This window comes from Dendropsophus ebraccatus, chromosome 2 (assembly GCF_027789765.1).
Source record: "Dendropsophus ebraccatus isolate aDenEbr1 chromosome 2, aDenEbr1.pat, whole genome shotgun sequence".
NCBI classification, from domain to species: Eukaryota; Metazoa; Chordata; class Amphibia; order Anura; family Hylidae; genus Dendropsophus; species Dendropsophus ebraccatus.
Window position 1 is genome coordinate 216,942,718 of NC_091455.1, and position 15,817 is coordinate 216,958,534.

The 15,817-nt window shown below is 49.3% G+C and overlaps 1 protein-coding gene across 4 annotated transcripts in view; it reads right to left on the reverse strand.

Moving 5' to 3' along the window:
• RSU1 (Ras suppressor protein 1) overlaps window positions 1-15,817 on the reverse strand; it is a 108,157-nt gene that overhangs the window by 63,055 nt on the left and 29,285 nt on the right. For all 4 annotated transcript variants that reach the window (XM_069959538.1, XM_069959540.1, XM_069959537.1 and 1 more), the window contains exon 8: window positions 5,479-5,611. In XM_069959538.1, the coding sequence (XP_069815639.1) occupies window positions 5,479-5,611 (133 nt within the window). The remainder of the gene's footprint in view (window positions 1-5,478; window positions 5,612-15,817) is intronic.

Here is a 15,817-nt window from a genome sequence, read left to right on the forward strand (position 1 = left end):
TTTATTGTATGTAGATTAGGAGGTAAAGCTCCCGGGTCTATTGTATGTAGATTAGGAGGTAAAGCCCCCGGGGTGTAATGTATGTAGATTAGGAGGTAAAGCTCCCGGGTCTATTGTATGTAGATTAGGAGGTAAAGCTCCCGGTGTGTAATGTATGTAGATTAGGAGGTAAAGCTCCTGAGGTGTATATTATGTAGATTAGGAGGTAAAGCTCCCGGGGTGTAATGTATGTAGATTAGGAGGTAAAGCCCCCGGGTGTATTGTATGTAGGTTAGGAGGTAAAGCCCCCGGGGTGTATTGTATGTATATTAGGAGGTAAAGCTCCCGGGGTTGTATTGTATGTATATTAGGAGGTAAAGCCCCCGGGGTTGTATTGTATGTATATTAGGAGGTAAAGCTCCCGGGGTTTATTGTATGTAGATTAGGAGGTAAAGCCCCCGGGTGTATTGTATGTAGATTAGGAGGTAAAGCCCCCGGGGTGTATTTTATGTATGTATGTAGATTAGGAGGTAAAGCCCCCGGGGTGTATTGTATGTAGATTAGGAGGTAAAGCTCCCGGGGTTTATTGTATGTAGATTAGGAGGTAAAGCCCCCGGGGTTTATTGTATGTAGATTAGGAGGTAAAGCCCCCGGGGTGTAATGTATGTAGATTAGGAGGTAAAGCTCCCGGGTCTATTGTATGTAGATTAGGAGGTAAAGCTCCCGGTGTGTAATGTATGTAGATTAGGAGGTAAAGCCCCCGGGTGTATTGTATGTAGGTTAGGAGGTAAAGCCCCCGGGGTGTAATGTATGCAGATTAGGAGGTAAAGCCCCCGGGGTTGTATTGTATGTATATTAGGAGGTAAAGCTCCCGGGGTTTATTGTATGTAGATTAGGAGGTAAAGCTCCCGGGGTGTAATGTATGTAGATTACGAGGTAAAGCCCCCGGGGTGTATTGTATGTAGATTAGGAGGTAAAGCTCCCGGGGTGTAATGTATGTAGATTAGGAGGTAAAGCCCCCGGGTGTATTGTATGTAGGTTAGGAGGTAAAGCCCCCGGGTGTATTTTATGTATGTATGTAGATTAGGAGGTAAAGCCCCCGGGGTGTATTGTATGTAGATTAGGAGGTAAAGCCCCCGGGGTGTATTTTATGTATGTAGATTAGGAGGTAAAGCCCCCGGGGTGTATTGTATGTAGATTAGGAGGTAAAGCTCCCGGGGTGTATTGTATGTAGATTAGGAGGTAAAGCTCCCGGGGTGTATTGTATGTAGATAAGGAGGTAAAGCCCCCGGGGTGTATTTTATGTATGTATGTAGATTAGGAGGTAAAGCCCCCGGGGTGTATTTAATGTATGTATGTAGATTAGGAGGTAAAGCCCCGGGGTGTATTTTATGTATGTATGTAGATTAGGAGGTAAAGCCCCCGGGGTGTATTGTATGTAGATAAGGAGGTAAAGCCCCCGGGGTGTATTTTATGTATGTATGTAGATTAGGAGGTAAAGCTCCCGGGGTGTAATGTATGTAGATTAGGAGGTAAAGCCCCCGGGGTGTATTGTATGTAGATTAGGAGGTAAAGCCCCCGGGGTGTATTGTATGTAGATTAGGAGGTAAAGCCCCCGGGGTGTAATGTATGTAGATTAGGAGGTAAAGCCCCTGGGAGTCATTAGGAGTTGTTGTCCGGCAGCGGGGGAGCGCGTCAGCATTCAGCACCTCAGACGCTCCCTTTATGACTCTCTCAATATTCAGATTCCTCCCATTCATCTACTTCCCTCAAAATTTAAATCAAATTGACGTGAAATAATGATTGATGACGGCCGAGCCCGGACACGGAGACGACAGCAGATGAAGAGCTTTTAGGGGTTTTATTCTGGTCTCCCCCGACCAGAGACCACGAAGACGGATTATCTCCTCCAAAGGGACAGGAGGGCGAGATTAATAGAGGAAATGTATCGGGCATCAATCTTCTTTACCGGTGTCAGGATACAAGCCCCGGCCCGCTACACCCCACGGTAATAAACCAGGACTCATTCATCCACTTATAGCGCCACGATGTCACCCGCGGGCAACCCTAACACCTAGTCCTCCATGATACAACCCTAACACACATACATAAGTTGCTGCCCTGCCGTCTCCTAGGTGGTCCCTTTAAGAAGCTGCCGCCCGCCGTCTCCTAGGTGGTCCCTTTAAGAAGCTGCCGCCCGCCGTCTCCTAGGTGGTCCCTTTAAGAAGCTGCCGCCCGCCGTCTCCTAGGTGGTCCCTTTAAGAAGCTGCCGCCCGCCGTCTCCTAGGTGGTCCCTTTAAGAAGCTGCCGCCCGCCGTCTCCTTGGTGGTCCCTTTAAGAAGCTGCCGCCCGCCGTCTCCTAGGTGGTCCCTTTAAGAAGCTGCCGCCCGCCGTCTCCTAGGTGGTCCCTTTAAGAAGCTGCCACCCGCCGTCTCCTAGGTGGTCCCTTTAAGAAGCTGCCACCCGCCGTCTTTCCTAATCTTTTGGTTTTTATCTAAAATAAAAAAAATGAGAATCAGAGGGGATTGTATGATAAGTAGTAAGATGTGATTACAGGCAACAAGAGGCGGTAGCGCGGTGCTGTCACTATTGTCGTCCGCCATGTGGGCAGACGCGGCAGCGCGGTGCTGTCACTATAGTCGGACGCCATGTGGGCAGACGCGGCAGCTTCCCAGCTGTTCATGAATCTCATGGAAATCGCCTTCACACATAATCTGTCTGCAGACGGTGGGAGAGGCGGGCCTGGGGCTGGCGGCCATATTAGCGCTCAGCTGTCAGAGGGAGCCTCCTCCAGGGCATCCGCACACTGTGACGGAGCTTCACCTGTATGAAGCGCCTACGGTTACTGCAATGTGGACGGACGCAATTAATCTGCAGCTAAGCATTTGCTTCCATCGACTCTGAATGCTAAAAGCCGACAAGCAGGAAGGAGATAGACTGCTCACTAAGACAGCGGCCATCCCTGAGGACTCGGCGTACACGTGTACGCTCAGCCCAGCACAGCAGGCATGCATGCATGCGGCACAGGGGGGGACGCTGCTCCCAGATTCCACTGCCTGAGAATGAAGGAATCAGGGGATCACAGTGAGGCAGACAGCTCCGTACACTAAGTGGTGGCTGTAATGAAGTACTGCAGCTTATCTCCTATTCACTTCAATGGTGCAACTCAGACAATGGAGCAGTCTCAGAGCCAGGTTCACCAACTGGTGCAGACTCTAGATAGCGGGTGGCGGACGCTACTGAGCATATCCCTGCTACTGATCACATCCCTGCCTTTGCGGCGATCGATCAGCTGATCTCTGCTGTCCAATCTTTGACCCCCGTGTCCTAGATGACCATTTCCCTTGCAGAATCCAATCTCCGGCCGTTGCACCTTCAGCTCTCCAGACACGATGGGAGTTGTGGTTCTGTAACAGCTGGAGGGCTGCAGTTTGACCCCCGTCATTTATGTGGACCCCCCACTCGATGTCTACACCCACTGTAACATTAGAATACAAGGTGTCCCATTTCTTTCCTGACACAGCGCCTCTCTATGGTCCGTCCATGACACTGCACCCTGGCTTCATCTAAATGAATGGGGCTGAGCTGCAATACCAGTCATAGACAACAGGGGCGCCATTCTTCCCTTTATAACCTGCTTCTATCTCTGGACAGATGGCGCTCGGCTGACGGCGTCACATTAAAGCGCAGAGTCTTGGAGGAGGTCGGCGACTTGTGGAGGGATTAGAATGCCGCCGGTGATTTGCCTAATGAGACACTTGGTCCTATGACTCCCGGCAGTCACTGAGGCGACTCGGGGGTCACATCACACCAAACATGAAAGAGACTTCACCAGAACTTCTTATATCTTGTAAAAAGGGATAAAAGGATGATAATAAATTACACCCCCCCACCCATCAAAGAGCCACGAGCAATCCCCAACTACAAAGGGCCCGAATGCAGCGCGTGTGCACGGAAGGACGGAAGAACGCTACGAATACTACACTATATAACATTACATTACAGGGACCCCCCCCCTCCTATCTTATACTCCAAGTTAAAGAGATTGTTGACCAAAAATCTTTCTTTCAACTGGTGCCAGAAAGTTATACAGATCTGTAATTTACTTCTTTATAAAAATTTCCAGTCTTCCAGTACTTATCAGCTGCTGTATGCCCTGCAGGAAGTGCTGTGTTCTCTCCAGTCTGACACAGTGCTCTCTGCTGCCACCTCTGTCCATGTCAGGAACTGTCCAGAGCAGGAGAGGTTTTCTATGGGGATTTGCTGCTGCTCTGGACAGTTCCTGACATGGACAGAGGTGGCAGCAGAGAGCACTGTGTCAGACTGGAGAGAATACACCACTTCTTGCAGGACATACAGCAGCTGATAAGTACTGGAAAACTGGAGATTTTTATATAGAATTACAGATCTATAGAACTTTCTGGCACCAGTTGATTTGAAGGAAATTTTTTTTGGGACCTACCCCTTTAATAAAAAGGAATCCTTTGATCAGTATCAAGTTACAAAGAGCGTCTCCCTCTCTGGAGGACTCCCCGTCCTGTGTTACAGTATTGATCTTAATGGACGCAGTGTAAAGCCTGGTTTCCATCTGTGGTGGCACAGCAGGGAAACTGCACATTTAGGGGAACACTTTATCAAAATGCCCCCTGGGGTACGCCATGCAAAAGGAGCGCGCCTCTTATCCCCAGCTCACCTGATGGGCTGGCAGGGGTGGTACAGCAAGGTGGGAGGAGGCAGGAATGGTAGAGCAAGGCGGGAGTAGGCGGGGGTGACACAGCAAGGTGGGAGGAGGCGGGAGTGGTACAGCAAAACGGGAGGAGGCAGGAGTGGTAAAACACGATGGGAGGAGGCAAGAGGAGGCAGGGGTGGTACAACAAGGCGGGAGGAGGCAGAGGTGGTAATGCAAGGTGGGAGGAGGCAGGAGGAGGCAGGGGTGGTACAGCAAGGCGGGAGGAGGCAGAGGTGGTAATGCAAGGTGGGAGGAGGCAGGAGGAGGCAGGGGTGGTACAGCAAGGCGGGAGGAGGCAGGGGTGGTACAGCAAGGCGGGAGGAGGCAAGAGGAGGCAGGGGTGGTACAACAAGGCGGGAGGAGGCAGAGGTGGTAATGCAAGGTGGGAGGAGGCAGGAGGAGGCAGGGGTGGCACAGCAAGACGGCAGGAGGCGGGAGTGGTAAAGCAAGATGGGAGGAGGCAGGGGTGGTACAGCAAGGCCGGAGGAGGCAGGGGTGGTAAAGCATGGTGGGAGGAGGCGGCAGCGGTACAGCACGGCAGAAGGAGGCGGGAGGAGGCAGGAATGGTACAGCAAGGCGGGAGGTGGCAGGGGTGGTACAGCAAGGCGGGAGACACCTTTCCTGTTGCTGTTTAAGCCCTTTATTTCACCATGAAATATCTTGCCTGACCCCATTATACGTCCAGGTGGTCCATAAAGCCCTGTAGGAGTCATAGGATGCGGCAGATGGAAACCCGGAAACGAGAGAATAAACGGGAAGAAGCCACTCACTATTTGTAGGTTTCTGAGCGGATGTACTCAAAGACGTGAGAGACTCCGAGCTGAAACTGATCCGCGATGGGCGTCACCCAGGGGTTGTTCTCCGCCTTGAAGACTTGTTTCTGACCAGTCAGGTCCAGGTTTCCTATAGGAGTAAAAGGAAAATATATATATAATATATACATAATTATATATATATATATATATATATATATATATATATATATATATATATATATATATATATATATATAATTACCCCAAACAATTACCGAGCCCACAATGTGAAGGGTATATAGGGATGTACTAGGTATACAGGGATACATGTACTAAGTATATAGGTGATACATGTACTAGGTATACAGGGTTATATGGACTAGGTATACAGGGATAGTACACATGTACTAGGTATATAGGTGATACATGTACTAGGTATACAGGGATACATGTACTAAGTATATAGGTGATACATGTACTAGGTATACAGGGTTATATGGACTAGGTATACAGGGATAGTACACATGTACTAGGTATATAGGTGATACATGTACTTGGTAAGATAAGATAAGATAATCCTTTAATAGTCCCACCATGGGGATATTCAGTGTGTTACAGCAGCAGAGGTATTACACATACAAAAAAGTAAAAGGTAAAGTAAAGACATTACCATTGAAGTAGACGGGAGAAGAAAAGGTAAAAAGATACAATAAACCATCAGACTATGTTAGTTCTCTTTGTGGAGTGATCTCTGCTTGGGTCGGTGTTGGTTGTACAGCCTGACCGCTGCAGGAAGGAAGAACGTCCCATATCGCTCCTTCTCGCACTTTGGGTGAAGCAGTCGGTCGCTGACAGTACTGCCCAGTGCGATCACGGTCTCGTGCATAGGATGGGGGTCATTCTCCAGTATGGAGCTGACCACTGACAAAATCCTTCACTCCCCCACCACCTGCACCGGTTCCGGGGGGCTCCCAAGGACAGAGCTGCCCCTTCTGATCGCTGGTTGATATGCCGCTCCCCCAGCAGGCCACTGCGAAGAAGATGGCTGATGCCACTACAGAGATAAAGAAGGTCCTAAGGAGGTGCCCCCCAGACTCCATAGGCCCTCAGCCTCCTGAGCAGGGAGAGCCCACTGTGGCCCTTTCTGTACACTGTGTCCATGTGATCAGGGATATATGTACTAGGTATATAAAGATGTACTAGGTATACAGGGATACATGTACTAGGTATACAGGGATACATGTACTAGGTATATAGTGATGTACATATATATATATATATATATATATATATATATATATATATATATATATTATATATATATATATATACACACACACACACACACACACACACAGATGTACTAGGTATATAGGTGATACATGCACTAGGTATATATAGGTATATATTAGACAGCAGGTCAGCTCTATAAGCAGCTATCCTTGTTATCTATCCGCGATCGGAGGACGGACGCTCCTGTAACCTGAGATCATACCGCCTGTCATTTAGTTATTTCTGCAACTTATTCTACATGAGAAACACAAGCCCCACGAGCCGTGGATTATTCGGTCGGGGGGGGGAGGGGGCTCCACCAGATCTGCACGGCGGCGGCAGCCGGGAGGGAAGGAACAGATGTGCATTAATAAATGCAGCTTCCCACGCCTGCTAGAAATGTCCCCGCTCTGCAGGTAGCGTCAGCGCGGCGGTATCTCTCACAGCCAGACGCAGCGCACACCTGACTCACCGCTCCGCTAGAGGCCGCACGCCCCAGCTACAGCTAATGCTCAGGGCACTCTGCTCAAAGTTTCCATAGATGACTATATACAGTGTGTATCTATCCATCTATTAGAGTATATATGCATAGTACGGTATATACAGCATAGTACAGTATATATATCTCTACATTCAAGCTTATGGAATACAGCCTCACATTATAATACTATTTTTGTATAAAAGATATGCTATATATTTCAGGTGTCATTGTTTCTGAGAACGGCCGTACATCCACCATCTCTGCTGCTTATAAACGTTCAGCAGCCCCCCCCCCCCATTATTCTTATATATTAATATAGTATATATAGGACGGTCAGGTAAGGACGTTACAAACAGCAGAGCCCGTCCTGCCAACACATAGATGTCGCTGCTGCTGGGTGTGGGATCGGGCCAGGCCGATGCGGTGTGGGATCGGGCCAGGCCGATGCGGTGTGGGATCGGGCCAGGCCGATGCGGTGTGGGATGGCGCCAGGCCGATGCGGTGTGGGATCGGGCCATTTTTAAATGCCAACCTGGTCACTGCACAATGTACAACCCCTTCAAGGATTCCAGTCTATAGGCCAGAGAGAAGAGCCGGTACAGAGAGCATCTCTCTGCCCTCTAGTACCCAGTATGTCTGTACGTTATACTATCTGGTGCTGCAGGGGATCTGAATGCTCTAGTTCCCCCTAGATTATATTATTTGGGGGGGTCACATGACACCATGGCCGGCCTATTGATGGCGGAACTTTCTAGCAAAAGAGACTCTGGGCTAAATGGACAACCACTTTAAAATATATAAAAATAAAGCACTCTAACAGAGCGGTCACTGACAGCACTCAGGTCCCTGATACCTGACATAATGAATCCGCCACCTACATGACAGCTGCAGCCTGCTTCCCGCCACCCACAGTGCAATGCAGCGGACCAGCGCACACCCTCCGCCCTGGAACAGGTTAATGGACAGAAAAGCATGCACGACGCATTTCACCCTCTGCCAATCATGCCGCCATTGCCCTAAATGCTGAACGCCTGAGTGGCCCTGCCTGACACGCTCTCCTTTATTAGAGAGTTCAGAAGCAATAGTGTTTAACAAGGATCAAGCAGCAGGCGGGCAGATTAGGCAGCGTGACAGGGAGAACCTAATAAGACGGGAGCGGCTGAATGTGAAATGATGCCTGCCGGTGGCGGCTGCTGCGGCGGTGGGAGAAGCTCCGCTCTGTGGAGTGCAGGGAGCGCTGCCATTAGCAGTCACCTCCTGACCGCTCCGCCATAAACTTATACATCACTCACACGTCTACCCGGCAATGGCAAATTGGATTCTGTGTTTATTGCTTAAAACAGAACAACATGTCTTTGTTTGCAAAGTCACATAAAAGTAAGACTCTCCATCCTGCAAGGGACTTAAAGGGGAAAAGTCACATAAAAGTAAGACTCTCCATCCTGCAAGGGACTTAAAGGGGAAAAGTCACATAAAAGTAAGACTCTCCATCCTGCAAGGGACTTAAAGGGGAAAAGTCACATAAAAGTAAGACTCTCCATCCTGCAAGGGACTTAAAGGGGAAAAAAATCAACTAAAAGTAGGACATGTCCTAATAAAAATCAGAGGTCCTGCTTCTAGGGAGTCTGTCCTAGTATAAGGGGCACTTGGTATATACTGAAGAAGAGGCTCCTGGGAATCTGCAGCAGGAGGGGGTGGGTGTCCAGGATTGAGCTATAAGCTTAAAGGGATTATCCAAGATGGTGTTAGTGGGAATCTTCACCCATTCATCCAGAAGAACATCTGTGAGGTCGTACACAGACGATGGGACGGGCGGGCTCATAATCTCTGCTTCAGTTCACCGCAAAGCTTGTTTAGGTTGGGGTCCGGACTCTGCTTCCTCCACTCCAGACGCCCCCTCCCTGCTGTATGGACCTCGCTGTGTTGGATGGGGTCGGGGTCGGGTTCATCCACACCAGTCCCCCCCTCTATGTCTTTATGGCCATAGTGCACTGGGGAGCAGTCATTACTGAAACAGGAAAGGCCGAACCCAAACTGCCCCCTCCCAGAGATGGAAGCTACAACTGTCCACAATATCTTGGTGCTGAAGCCGTAAGATTTCCCTTCACTGGAAGAGAGGTGCCTAGACCGACCCCTGAGGAGCCCCCCGAAGTGTTATCCCTCCCATAGCTGGCACAGTGCAGTCAGACAGGGAACGTTCTCCGGACATCACCAGTCCCATCCAGTGCGATCCAGACCCCTCCATTATCAACCAGTGTAATCCAGAACCCCTCCACCAGTGTAATCCAGAACCCCTCCAGTGCTATCCAGACCCATCCATTGTAATCCAGACCCCCTCCAGTGCGATCCAGACTCGTCTTTTGTCATCCAGACCCCTCCATTATCAACCAGTGTAATCCAGACCCTCTCCACCAGTGGGGTCCAGACCCTCTCCACCAGTATGATCCAGACCCCCTCCACCAGTATAATCCAGTCCCCTCCATTGTGATCCATCAGTCCTTCTGGCACTGTGGGCGGTGATCTCCATTATACAGAACCATCGCTGAAGCATACGGAGTTAATTGTAACAGATCAGGAGAATTCATCAGGGGAATATTCCAACATATCCAGAAATAACCTGCCCACTAATGTCAATCTTCACGGCCATATGCTCGGCAAGAAAGTTTCCAGTAGCGGGAAGGAGGTGTTAGGAAGTGTTTAATACAAGCAGAATAGAAGTAACTCGCCACTGCTGGGCGATCGCCGGGCGAGCAAATAAAAGGAAACCGAGAACATCTACTGAGGATAGAGATACCCAGAAGAAGCCGCTGCCAGAACAGAAAGACATCGAGCACAGTAACAGGTGACAGCAGCTCCGACCTTCAAGAAGACCAAGATGCAACACTAATAGAATTTAAAGGAGAAGTACGGGCTTGAAAAAAAAAGTCTGAGCCCAGAAGAGTTCTTTAATTCAAAGATTCCAGAACATTTTTTTTTTTTAATTATCAGACCGCATCAATAATGCAATGACATAGAAGACAATGGGGGGGGGGGGTTACTGTCAAACCAATGGGAAAAGGTGGGGAGGGATCTGGATAAGTACATAGCCTGGCTTGTGTTTGCGGCTGGAAGACATCTTCACAGTGAGAAAGGGAAAATTAACGATTCCAAGAAGGCTTCACCTGTGAGTCACTGGATGTAGCTGCACTGTAATCACTTCTGCATTGCACTGTAATCCCTTCATTCTGCAGAGCCTGCGTACAGTCACATCTCCCTTCATATGGTCTCTGTATCTGGGAGTATCCCCAGAGCTGGATGCATGATGCAGAATGACGCCGGCTCCACAAACCTTAATCCTCCTATCAGGAACAATGCCGGAACTGGTAACAGAAATGTCAGTGGGTTTAAGGACTGACGCTTTCCTGTATTACGCAACACAATGTCTGGATTTTCTGTACAAGCGTTCAGTATCATCAGCCCCCCTATTCATTATCAGAGTGGACCCCCCTTCTTCTCATCGCCATTTAGCTAGTGGGTGGAGTTCTCCTTTAACCCCAATGGTAATAACAAACCACGTGAACCTGATAGGTGATGTACTGCAGGAGTAGTCTGACAAGGTGCGCTCAACAGGCCGTCATCTCCCCTCGAATCGCAGGAAACAGGGATTTATTTCCTTAATTAAAGGCGGCCGGCGTTCCCGACATCCTCATGTAATTCCGCACCTGCCTAAGTAACTAAATTCCAATTTTATTAAAGGTTAAGTCGGGGATCAAAGCAAACACGTGTTGCACGACCTAGAACAAGCGGCGGTATGTAAAAGCGGGCCGGGCCCGCGCACATCCCTAAACGTTGCTTCTCACCCCGGGGCTTTGTGTCTTTATTACTTTGGAGCAAGGAGTTACGGCTCGGGGACGCGGAGGAGACGTAAATTGGAAAACAGAGAAGATCTATCTGTATCCACCTATATCACATACAGTCATATACACTGAAACATACAAACAGCTACATAACAACTCACACACAGCGTACAGTAATAGCCGACCAGTATAACCCAACAAGCGCCAAAAGCAAAGGTCTGTCTTAAAGGGGCACCCCAGTGAAAATATTTTTCTTTCAAATCAACTGGTGTCAGAAAGTTATATAGAGGTAAATTGAACATCTCCAGTCTTCCAGTACTTATCAGCTGCTGTATGTCCTACAGGGAGTGGTCTATTCTCTCCAGACCTGCTGGCACATTCCCTTTAAGCTTACACAGCGGCAGATGATCGGGCTATCTTCGGGGTATCAGAGCAACTACATTTGCTAATGCTTTATGCGGAGGAATAAACAGGAGAACAAACACACAAAATAAATCACAAATCGGCTCCATAAAATATTCAAGCTGAGAGGAAAGGTCGTGTGAGTCAGTGCGGGAGCGGCGGGTCGCGCTAATACATTATTCCTATAAAACAATAAAAGAGGAGAGATTAAAAAGCTAAAGACCAAACGGAGATGAGCGAACAAATGCCGAGCCATCATTTAACTTCTCTAATCTACAATCAATCACTGCTAAGAAGGCTGCGATCTGGTGACAGAGGGGCCGCCGGTATGATGGACTCACGCCTTCACCTCTCCTGACAATGGTGGAGAAGGTGAGAGAGGAGGACGGAGCACCATGGCTCCAGACTGCACCATATACAAAGAGGACGAAGGGGGTCATCACCTCAGGCCTCCTGGACACTAATAAGATCCTGACATTTATGCACCTGAAGAAGTCTCGGGCGGGGATAGAAACGTTGGAATGTATTTAAACCTGATACTGCTACTAGTTTAGGATAATATAGAGACTACATGGAGGGAGGCAGTGGCTGTACATGCGCCCGGCAGTGGCTGTACATGCGCCCGGCAGTGGCTGTACATGCGCCCGGCAGTGGCTGTACATGCGCCCGGCAGTGGCCAGATGTGATTTCAAAGAGGGAGATGTCTAAATGGAAGAGGGGCTTATTTTCGGGGGACTGCCTACATGGGTGGGCTTAGTACTGGGGAATTACCTTCATGTAGGATATTACCTACTGGGGGGGGGGGGCACTATTTTCAGGGAGGGACAGCTACATGGAGGATACTACCAAACCACAGAGCTAGAGATGGGGGGGGGGGGGGAATAGCTGAAGCTTTGGAGCAGACCACGGAGCTAGAGATGGAGGGGGGGGGGGGGGGGGTATCTGAATATTGACTGCTTGTTATACCTCCTAAACACAATTATTTGACAGCCGTTTCAGAGTGATACATGGAGGAGTGATAGAAAAGGGATATGTTCTGCTGGAGGTTACAATCCATCATTTTACCATCGCTGGGACGTCAGGAGAAGTACTCCGGCTTCATCAATAAGAAGAGTTAATGCGGACGTGACGCGCAGCCTAATGGCTCATGAACGATCACTACCTGAGCCGCTCGGTGTAGTCGGTGTAGTAGTTATGGACGGCCGTGTATAATAGAGCGGAGTAGTGACAGCACCATGTAGTAATGTCACATAATCTGTTCAGGACATGGAGGCTACTCTGTGGCCGTTATTAGGCGATGTGGTAACAAATCTGTATAACGTATCTGTATCCATCACTCCATGGTCTATGGCTTATTCTATAGCCCCATCCCATCTAGACATGAAGTGTACAGCCGGCTATGGTCACTGGACGCCAACCATCCTAAGCCCAACACATAGGACATCTCCCATTACAGCCGGCTGTAGTCACTGGACGCCATCCTGATCCCAATACACGGGACATCTCCCATTACAGCCGGCTGTAGTCACTGGACGCCAACCATCCTAAGCCCAACACATAGGACATCTCCCATTACAGCCAGCTGTAGTCACTGGACGCCAACCATCCTAAGCCCAACACATAGGACATCTCCCATTACAGCCAGCTGTAGTCACTGGACGCCATCCTGATCCCAATAGACGGGACATCTCCCATTACAGCCGGCTGTGGTCACTGGTCGCCATCCCAAGCCCAATACACGGGACATCTCCCATTACAGCCGGCTGTGGTCACTGGATGCCAACCATCTTGAGCCCAATACACGGGACATCTCCCATTACAGCCGGCTGTGGTCACTAGACACCAACCATGCCGAGCCCAATACACGGGACATCTACCATTACAGCCAGCTGTGGTCACTGGATGCCAACCATCCCGAGCCCAATACACGGGACATCTCCCATTACACCCGGCTGTAGTCACTGGACACCAACCATGCCGAGCCCAATACACGGGACATCTACCATTACAGCCAGCTGTGGTCACTGGACACCAACCATCCTGAGCCCAATACATGGGTCATCTCCCATTACAGACGGCTGTGGCCACTGGATGCCATCCATCCTGAGCCCAATACACGGGATATCTCCCATTAGAACCAGTTGTGGCCACTAGACCCCATTCCGAGACCAATACACAGGACATCTCCCATTACAGACCACTTGGCAGGATCGTGTATAAGATGGACACCTATTCCCCCATTAACAACAGGTGGTGATATGAGCCGCATCAGTGCGATCTGCTAAGGCTGGGTTCAAACTAAGTTGCTTTTTCTTTTTTGCCCCCCCGTCGCTCCATCCACTTTGTCCCATCGCCCTCGGAGGGATTCTCTCTCTTTACGGCAGGCAGCGGTCACCATCGTTCCATCCACTTTGTCCCATCGCCCTCGGAGGGATTCTCTCTCTTTACGGCAGGCAGAGGTCACCGCCGCTCCATCCACTTTGTCCCATCGCCCTCGGAGGGATTCTCTCTCTTTATGGCAGGCAGCGGTCACCATCGTTCCATCCACTTTGTCCCATCGCCCTCGGAGGGATTCTCTCTCTTTACAGCAGGCAGAGGTCACCGTCGCTCCATCCACGTTATCCCATCGCCCTCGGAGGGATTCTCTCTCTTTACGGCAGGCAGAGGTCACCATCGTTCCATCCACTTTGTCCCATCGCCCTCGGAGGGATTCTCTCTCTTTACAGCAGGCAGAGGTCACCGTCGCTCCATCCACGTTATCCCATCGCCCTCGGAGGGATTCTTTCTCAGATACTTTTCTTCTCGTATCGGAACTTTTCAGGCTTTTACAATTCCGAAGACGAGAAGCGCAGCGGAAGCTCATTAAGTTGGAATCTGCGCTCTCGTGTGTCATTCACCTCAGAATTATTAGGAGAAATAAACAACCGCTACTAAATAGTCATTTTTAACCCGGCTGTCATTTTTTACCCTGCATCCAATTGTCGCCGAAGCGCCGCCGAGAGACGCATCAACGTGCACATCGCTTCCCTGGGAAATTCATCGTCCCGGAAAACTGCAGATTCGGAGACGGACGAGAAGCAAAATAAAAAATAATGGAATGTGGATATGACTCTGCGGATGGGGAGCATGTCGCAGCCTATAAGGTATGCTCTCACTTATCTGCAGACAAGACGCATTAGGAATGGGCAGGAGGAGTGGCCATGGCGGCAGACTCATGTGCGGCAGCCGCGTCCTGGTGCTGTGGATTCTATAAGAACCAGTGACAACCGCTGATGCTACTAGATGAGCGGCACTGATCATAGTCATTGTAGCTGCCGCGCTCTCCGGCTTCTCACTCTTCTTCATCGCGCTCTAAGGGGGAGGGGGTAACAGGCGGTAAAGCCGGATATAGAGATTGGCCTCCAGCCAGGACGGGATCCACACCTGTATACTGTATACCAATCATGTGTACCTCATAATGATATATGGGACAATGGCCTCCACCCAGGTTATAATGGTTCCTTCCATAAGGCCGGTGACACTTCCGCCATCACTCGCCCGATGCTTTACACAGTAGATAGAACATGGCTATTAATCATGACTGATCCCTGGGATCATTAACACAGTCTGAGCTAATTCTCTCCAATAATCAATACGATGTCCCGACTTCCATCAGTATTCTACACGTACGCTGTATTGTCACAATGGAAGCCGATCATACTCCCCTGTGACATCTATTACAATGGGATTAAAAGAGTTATATGTAGGATTAGGAAACTCGGCTTCTTTCTTCCAGTAACAGCGCCACTCCTCTCCTAAGCTGCAATACTGTACCCAAGCTAAGGACAGGAGAGGTGCTGTTCCTGGAAGAAAGCCGCCATGTTTTTGTAATTCTGGATGACCCCTTTAAGTCCTGCAAAACAGACCAAGAAGATGGCCCCCATATCGACAGCTGTTACTTGTAAGATTTCTTGTGATCTTTCTAGCATTTAACCCTTTGCACATCAGTAAAGACGAAGGCTTTATCCCCTTCAGCCAGATTTGGCTTTGATGATAAAAGTTTTAGTTTTTTTGTTAGTTTTTAATAGTTTTTAAATTTGGCTAGAAGACACTTAGTACTTTTTGTTACCGTTTAAGGGTCAGTTCTGTACACAAGCCTCATCGGACCAGCAAAGGGTTAACGTAGAGTACGGACCCGGCATGGTCGTTTCCATGGACACCCAAACTTCTGGCGGCAGAATGGACTAGAGGTCGTAGGGGTCAGTGTAGATCATGACAGGTAGGCGCTAAAATTCTGCCATTGGTGTACAGGGGAGGACCAGAATGTCTTTTAACTTGTTGTTTTGATTGATACTAAACATTGTCTCTAAAGGGTTAAAGGGCA